Source organism: Eschrichtius robustus, chromosome 8, assembly GCF_028021215.1.
Source record: "Eschrichtius robustus isolate mEscRob2 chromosome 8, mEscRob2.pri, whole genome shotgun sequence".
Lineage (NCBI taxonomy): Eukaryota > Metazoa > Chordata > Mammalia > Artiodactyla > Eschrichtiidae > Eschrichtius > Eschrichtius robustus.
In genome coordinates, this window is record NC_090831.1 from 124,742,974 (window position 1) to 124,751,625 (window position 8,652).

Consider the following 8,652-nt stretch of genomic DNA (forward strand, 5'->3'; position numbering starts at 1 on the left):
TAGCATTTTGCCAACAATCAAATTCGAACTCTCAAGAGGAAGTAGAATTCTGCATCACTCAGGGTGAACTTAACAGCTTCCCAATATTTAGATTTTTCTGAGATTGATGGTGATATTAAAAAATGTCATTTAAAGAAATATCTGTATATTGAAATGCGTCAAAATGTGGAAGGATCTGCATAACAGTGAACTAATATTTTCCAAATGACCAACGTACGATGTTCCCAAATCAGGTATGGGTAGCAGATCCATTCAGAGTGCAAACAAACCAACAGAGTTCAGTGTAACAGAGTAAAAAAAACTTCATCCACGTGAGTTTAGATGCTCCAACTAACTTCTAACAAACTACCACTTATGGAGTCTTGGTTCGATGGTGTCAAAGAATACCCACAATTACCTGAAAAAGTATTAAAATTCTCCTTCCTTTCCCAGGTATGTATCTGTGCAGGCTCATATACTTTATTAAAGTAACATATTGCAATGGAATGAATTCAGAAGCACATATGAGAATTCAGCTGTTTTTTAAACCAGGTATTGAAGATACTTGCAAAACTGTAAAACACCATCAAAATGCCAGTTGCTTTTTTTTTTTGGCAGAAGTTGATAAGCCAGTCCTAAAATTCATATGAAAATACAAGGGACTCAGAATAATCAAACAATCTTAAAAAAGAATTAAGTTAGAGGGCTCACACTTCCGTATTTTGAAACTTACCATAAAACAACAGTAATCTAGACAGTGTGATACTGGCACAAGGACCATATAGATCAAAGGAACAGAGTCCAGAAATAAACCCGTACATTTATGGTCACGTGGTTTTTGACAAGGATGTCAAGACAATTCAGTGAGGAAAGAATAGTCTTTTAACAAAAGGTGCTGGGACAACTTGATATCTACATACGAAAGAATCAAGTTGTACTCCTATCTCCCAACACATACAAAATTTAACTGAATAGATCATAGACCCAAATATAAGAAATAAAAGTATAAAACATTTAGAAGAAAACATAGTGGTAAATCTACATAGCAATGGTTTCTTAAATATGACACCAAAAGTACAAGTGACAAAAGAAAAAATAAATAAATTGGACTTTGTCAAAATTTAAAATTTTTGGTTCAAAGGCCACCATCAAGAAAGTGAAAAGACAACCCAAAGAATGGAAGAAATTATTTGCAAATAGTATATGATACTTCACACCCAGAAGGACGGCTGGTACAAGAAAGACAGATGAGCTAATTAATTATTAGAGAAATGCAAATCAAAACTACAATGAGGTACCACTTCACACAGGTCAGAATGGCTATTATTAAGAAGTCTACAAATAACAAATGTTGGAGAGGGTGTGGAGAAAAGGGAACCCTCCTACACTGTTGGTGGGAATGTAAGTTGGTGCAGCCACTATGGAGAACAGTATGGAGATTCCTTAAAAAACTAAAAATAGAACTACTGTGTGACCCTGCAATCACACTCCTGGACATATATCTGGAAAAGACGAAAATTCTAATTTGAAAAGATACATGCACCCCTATGTACACAGCAGCACTATTTACAATAGCCAAGACATGGAAACAACCTAAACGTCCATCGACAGATGAATGGATAAAGAAGATGTGATACATATATACAATGGAATATTACTCAGCCATAAAAAAGAATGAAATAATGTTATTTGCAGCAACATGGATGGACCAAGAGATTATCAAACTAAGTGAATTTAAGCCAGACAGAAAGACAAATACTCTATATCACTTACATGTGGAATCTAAAATATGACACAAATGAACTTTTTTACGAAGCAGAAACCGACTCACAGACATACAAAACAAACTTATGGTCACCAAAGGGAAAAGGAGGTGGGGGGAGGGATAAATTAGGAGTTTGGGATTAGCAGATACAAACTATTATATATAAAATAAACAACAAGGTCCCACTGCGTAGCACAGGGAACTATATTCAATACACTATAATAAACCACAATCAAAAAGAATATGAATATATATATATATATAACAGAATCACTTTCCTGTACACCAGAAACTAACACAACACTGTAAGTCAACTGTATTATATGTCAATAAAAAAATAAATAAAAAATAATAAAAATTAAATAAAAAGACAGATAACAAGTGTTGGTGAGGATGTGGAAAAATTGAAACCAATTTCAACTGTTGGTCGGAATGTAAAATGGTTGGAAAACAGTCTGACAGTTCTTCAAAATATTAAACATAAAATTACCATACAACCCAGCAATTACACTCCTAGGAGTATACCTAAAAGAAGCGAAAACATGTCTACACAAAAATCACACACACAAAATATGAAATATGAATGCTCAGAACAGCATTACTTCTAATAGCTCAAATGTAGAAACAGCCTGCGTGTCCATTAATTGACAAATGTATGAACAGAATGTGGTATATTCAAATAATACAATATTATTTGGCAACCAAAAGGAATGAATTACTGATACATGCTACAACATGGATGAACCTTGAAAATATTTGTTAAATGACAAATGCCAGGCACAAAATACCATGTATACGTGATTCCATTTATATGAAATGTCCAGAATAGGTAAATTCATATAAACAGAAAGTAGATCAGTGGATGACAGGGGCTGAGGTGAGGAGAGGATGGGAAGTGACTGACTGCTAATGAGTACAAAGTTTCTTTTTGGGGAGATGAAGGTAAGTAGGGATCGATATAACCCACATGGACATCAAAGTAACATCTGATATAACAAAAAAGTAGACTCACAGATATACAGAACTAACGGTTAGCAGTAGGGAGAGGCAATACAGGGGTAGGGGATTAAGCCGTACAAACTTTTATGTACAAAATAAGCTACAAGGATATATTGTACAACACGGGCAATACAGCCAATGTTTTATAGTCACTATAAATAGAGTATAACCTTTAAAAATTGTGAATTACTTTGTTGTACACCTGTAACTTATATAAACATTGTACGTCAACTATACTTAAAAAAAAAGTCTAAAAAATTACATTAAGCACTGGGAAGTCATAATCACAAATGCAAGCTCTGATTATTCTCTTGTACAAAAACAATGTATGACACTGAAAAAAAAGTTAATTTCAAGCTTCAACACAAGGTGGTCACTACAGGACTATCCCCTCCCACAGGTACACAACTTTTTACTTTAAAAATTTTCAATGCAATGTGTTAGAAAAGGATAGGATAATTAAAAAATATACAGTAAATCAGAATACAATTGGACTATATTATACCAGAAACAAATTTAATGACATCTTTCCCTCTGAAGTATCCAAATCAAAGGATGCATGTTCTTTACTACCTAAAATATTCTGACAAGGTAGGTAATAATTTGAGTTACTATTACTGAATTGCCTTTTACCAAACCACAGAATTGTTTCATTTCCTCTCTTAAGATCTTTCACATTCTTGTGATTCCCTCCTGCTTGTTAACCCCTGAGGCTTATATATGACAGTCTTTTGATGATGGTCTAATGGTAAACTCGATTATCAAAGCTCTCTGTAGAACATTCCAGTGAAAAAGGTGCCAGATTTTATTTGAAGATAATTAAATGACACTATAGCTTTAATTCAATTAAGTTTAGTTACCTCCTATCACGGGACTACTCGTTTGTGTTAGAAACAATAGATGTTAGGGAGCTGGTACATTTGGCCACCACTAAAACAATTACTACAAAGCACTCCCTGAAAGCTGGCCTGCGTTACAGGTGACGTGTCCTTAAAAGCTTAACATTGTAAATAACAGGAAAAGTACTTCAGGGGGAAAAAAAAAAAAAGAGTTTTATAAATTACCTGAGAATTATATTTTCCTCACTGGTAGTTTTATCAATGTTTTTTAAAAATACAAAATTTGAATGCCAAGTAGTAAAACAATCATTGCACTTGCTAGTTTTATCTGAAGGCAAACTTTTAAAATAAACTTACAAGTATTTTACTAGTCAAACTGGCATGAGATATTTAACCAAAAGAACATTCTAGGAAAGGTGTGCTTTCTAGCTTAGCCTTTTCCCACCCCCAGTCAATATGACACAACAGCTTAGTATCACAAAGTAACACAACCTAGAAAAGAAACACAGATACTCAAATTTCTCTAGTATAGCACCACTCGCAAGCAAGCGTTGTCAGTAAACTCATAAGTCTGAATACTGAATAATTCTCTGAAGAGTAGCGACTACATGCAATCAGGGAGTTATCTCCTTTTTTGATGCTGGCAAAACAAAAGAGCCCACAACTACAAAATGTCCTGGTTCATAACAAAGGTAAACAATTGTAAAATCAAATGCAAAGACTGGGAATAATTTAACCTCTGCAAAATACATTTCACTTTAATCACCACATATGAAAATGAATACGGAGAAAATGGCGTAGGATATAGCAATATGACATATTGAAGGCACAGAAAATAGGGACTGAACTTACTCAGTATGCCACTGGAGGCTAATTTAGCACAGTATTATTTTATTTATTTATTTATTTTTTAAATTTTAATTTAAAAAAAAATAAATTTATTTATTTATTTATTTAGTTTTGGCTGTGTTGGGTCTTCGTTTCTGTGCGAGGGCTTCCTCTAGTTGCGGCAAGCGTGGGTCACTCTTCATCGCGGTGCGCGGGCCTCTCACTATCGCGGCCTCTCTTGTTGCAGAGCACAGGCTCCAGACGCGCAGGCTCAGTAGTTGTGGCTCACGGGCCTAGTTGCTCCGCGGCATGTGGGATCTTCCCAGACCAGGGCTCGAACCCGTGTCCCCTGCATTGGCAGGCAGACTCTCAACCACTGCGCCACCAGGGAAGCCCCAGCACAGTATTTTATTAACAGCAGTTTAAAATAAACGTGAAGTGAAGGCAAAGGGGTGACGTGTCACATCTGGGTCTTTAGGAGGCTGACGACTAGAAGGCAGGTGAGACAGAATGGGTTTCAACTGGACATAAGGAACTTCTTTAGCAAAACAGCTAGACTCGCTTACTGAAGACTGGATCACCAGCTCCAGAATTTCAAGGGGTCAATAAGTCGGGATCTTTGGGGCATTCTCTCAGTTGAGATCAGGTAGCCCAGGTACAGGTCACCTGTAACTTGATTATTCAGAGACTGCTACGTTTAATTAGTGGGCGCTCTGTATCTGATTAGATAGAACTCACTCAAGAGCCAGGATATGTTATAGTCCCACACTTCAAAATGCAGAGAAGCAAAGGGCTCCGTGGTTCAGACTGCCAATCAAGGTGGGATGCCGGGTTCCATACGGGCATTTGGGACGGTCAGGGACTTCAAAAGCCTCCAGCTGAGGCACGGTTCTTTCATGGCTGCAGCTGTTAAGGCTGCAGCTGTTAAGGCTTCCCCCACACGATTTGGCATTGCACCCTACAGGAGTCACCCCCCATCTCTACACAAGCGTCTCTCAGCCTCTGATCTTGACTCCCCCCTACACCCCCCAGCCCTTTGACGGAGAGAGATGATAAAAGGATGAGTAAGCACGCTGTAGCTAGTCTTGGGCAAAGAGCACAGACCTTGGCACCGGCCGTGGAAAATGGGGGTGAAGAAGCAGAACAGAAAGCGAGCGAGCTCGGGGAGTCCGTCCAATGAGCAGCCGGCAGTTACAAGCTTTCCTCCTCCTGCAATCACCAGAGACTCCAAACCTGCTTTCACACCACCCCCCCCCCGCCCCACTGTGGTCAAGCACACATTCTCCTGAGGCTCATTTACTTCTTAAAAACAATACGAAAAGATAAAGGTAATTTCTCCAGGCTGCCCGTTGTCAAAGACCATAAAGCCTCACCCTGAAGCATGGCTAAGTCCAACGGTTCTCTTTTCTCACTCGTCTTCTAGCACCCCGTCCATCCCCACTCAACCCCAGACCACCTCCGTTCGGCAAAAAAGCGACTGCCACCAACAGTTGCAAATATATGTCAACCTTTTTCGAGGGGGAAAAAAAAACTTTAGAATTACTTCAACAGCCTGGTTACAAGTACCTGACCTTATTTTTTTCCCAAAGAAAAATAGGACACCGAGAGATCAGAAATTGCTCTTTCTGTGCCCTCCTACTTCGGCCGCTGGCAGCATCTAAGGGGCTTCCGAAGAGGACTCTTCCGAGTTTCTTCCGTAGAAAACTTGCCCTCACAAGCCAAACGTCCTTTAGGTCCCTGGTTTTCTTTAAAATGCTGAACTTCACAGACAGAAAAACCCCAAGTGCTATTTCCTTTGTTAAAATCCCACGGACTTTAATTTGGGGTGGAAAGGCTAGCAACGATCACGACAGCTCGCCGCGGGGAGGTGCAGAGGGACAGGTGCGACTCCTGCCTTTGGGCGCGCCGCGGCAGTCGGCCGAGAGGCAGACCCCGCACCGCCTCCCCGGCACCGGACCAACCTGAGCTCCCCGTCCGCCCGCGGCCTCCCAGACACTTCCCGCCGCGCCCGGGCCGCCCGCCGCCGCCCCGCGGGCCCGGCCGCGCCGCCGCCTCCGCTCAAGATGGAGGTGGCGGCGGCGGCGGGCGGCTGGTTACGAAACGCGCGGCCGCCACATGGCCGCGCCGGCCCCAAACTTGGCCGGGCCCGCCGCGTCCCGGCGCCCAGGCGAGGCCGGGCCCGGACGCGAGGAGGCCGCGCGGCGCCCGCCACTCACCCACAGACCGGTAGCCCAGGATCGCGATCTTCCGGGACTTGGACTGCGGCATCTTAGCGGCCTCCTCAGCCCCGGGCCAACCACATCAACCGTGGCGGCGGCGGCTCCTGTGCTGCGATCGGTGGCGGCCGCGCCGGGGCACAGCGGCATCCAGGGGCGGGGCGGGCGGGCGCGGCTGCCTCTGCTCCTCGCTCGCGCGCCCAACCGCCCGGAACCGCCGCGCGGCCCCGCCCCCAAACACGCCCACGTGACCGCGCGCCGCCGCAGGGCCCCCCTACAGAGGCTCGCGTCAGCGCCGTCCTCCCGCTGCGGCGGCCGCCCTCGCCCCCGAAACGCACGAGGTTGCGTCGGGCGGTGTTTCACTTTAAACGGAAAAAGAGAGGACGCCGAGATGCCCCTGTAAAAGTCACAACTGAAACTCGCTGCGTCATGACCCTCCCACCGGCTTCCGCCGCTTTTTAATTACGCCAGTTCTCTCCGAGCGCCGATTGGGCAGTTCTAACCCGCCCGCACGATGACGCGACGGAAACTCCTTCTCCCATTGGGGGCGGTGGAGGGGAGGAGCCAGAGGCGGGGCTGCTTGCCCGGGAGCTAAAAATAAATTCGGACTGGGACCGCGCGGTTGGGCATCAGTGAGGTTTGAAGCTTCGAACTTCGTAAGAGTCGGTGGCTGACGGGAGGGGCGGATAGAAGCTAGCTCCCCAGTGATTGGTTAGGTCGGGGTGAGGAGGCGGGGCAAGATGTGGGAGATGCGGTGATTGGTGGGACGCTGAGCGGTTCGTGGACTCGCGCCCGCTGAGCCTTTAAAAGGCGCGAGGCGCGTGGCGGTTGCTCGTCGGGCTGTTGGTTGGCTAGTACGTTACTCGTGTGTGTGGTTTTTTAAAAAACTCTTTGCTATATTAGCGTTAGTAAGTCTGGGTTTGAGGATGCAGGTGATGACTAAGTATCATCCATGGGTGAAGGACCGTGGGAAGAATGGAATATGCGTTAATTCAAAATGTTATGCATTTCATTGAGCCCAGTTCTGGTCTCAACCCTGGGATTTGCGGATCCCGCACACCTCACGGGAAATAAATAGCGCAAGTCGACACATCTTTAACTGTAAACACCTGCGTGGCTAATTAAGTAGGCAAACGTAAACACCAGCCGTTGTTGGTTGAGAACTCTCCAGAACCGTCCTTCGGGGAGGGCGGGATTTAAGACCTTTGCGCCTGCGCTCTGGTGTGGGTTGACCTCTCCGGTAATGGGACGCTGCTGTATTTCCCACAAAAGGCGCACCTACAACCCCTTTTTCCAGTGGTGCTGGTGAAGGGCCCTGGGGGTGGCACCAATGTTGGGGTACGAGAAGGGACGCCAGCCCGGGAGGCCTGGGTCCTGCAAAAAGAAGGTGAAAGCCGGGCCCGAGAAATGAGGAGGCGATCGGAGCTTTCCGTCATGGTAGGTATTCTTGTCCATGGCGGTTGCCAAAGAAGCAGATACCCACTGATTCTACCGATGTCCCCTGTTGTCCTCGGGCTGTTTGGCAGCGTTGTCCTGCGTGGCTGAGTGGGACCACCGCTCTCTCGTCCTGGCCTCTCCCAGTGAGCACAGAGGAGGAGCCCCCAGGAAGCTGAGCGGCAGGATAGGATTCCTGGTATGACGATTTAGAGGTGACAGTCTCGTACAGAGGCCTTGTTGAGTTAGAACACTGGCGTTACGGCAGAATCCTTCCACGATCCCGCTGAAGTACTCAACAGGAGAGGGGGCGTGCACATATTCATGTCCTGGGGGGTCTACAGATTGAAGCACCAGGCCACCAGCTGGAAGTGAGAAATGCCTTTAAAGTTGTATTTTATCTTGATGGATTTTTGCATTTCTACTCTGTAATTTGTTGAAATATTTAAAAAAATTTAGGTCAAATGTATAATTTTTATCCTGTGAATTTGGATGCACCTACTGCAGTATCTTGAGCTGATGGTACTAGACTGTCTAGTGCGTTGTGAAATCAGCTTAGTGGGCGTTTTTTGTCATTTTAAATAGAAGAACA

The 8,652-nt window shown here is 44.4% G+C and overlaps 1 protein-coding gene across 1 annotated transcript in view; it reads right to left on the reverse strand.

Moving 5' to 3' along the window:
- The window catches only part of RHEB (Ras homolog, mTORC1 binding), a 46,567-nt gene extending 39,558 nt beyond the window's left edge, over positions 1–7,009 (reverse strand). The window contains exon 1 of the mRNA XM_068549715.1: positions 6,627–7,009. Coding sequence (XP_068405816.1) covers positions 6,627–6,678 — 52 coding nt within the window. The 5' untranslated portion in view covers positions 6,679–7,009. The remainder of the gene's footprint in view (positions 1–6,626) is intronic.
- Positions 7,010–8,652: the final 1,643 nt, after the last annotated feature.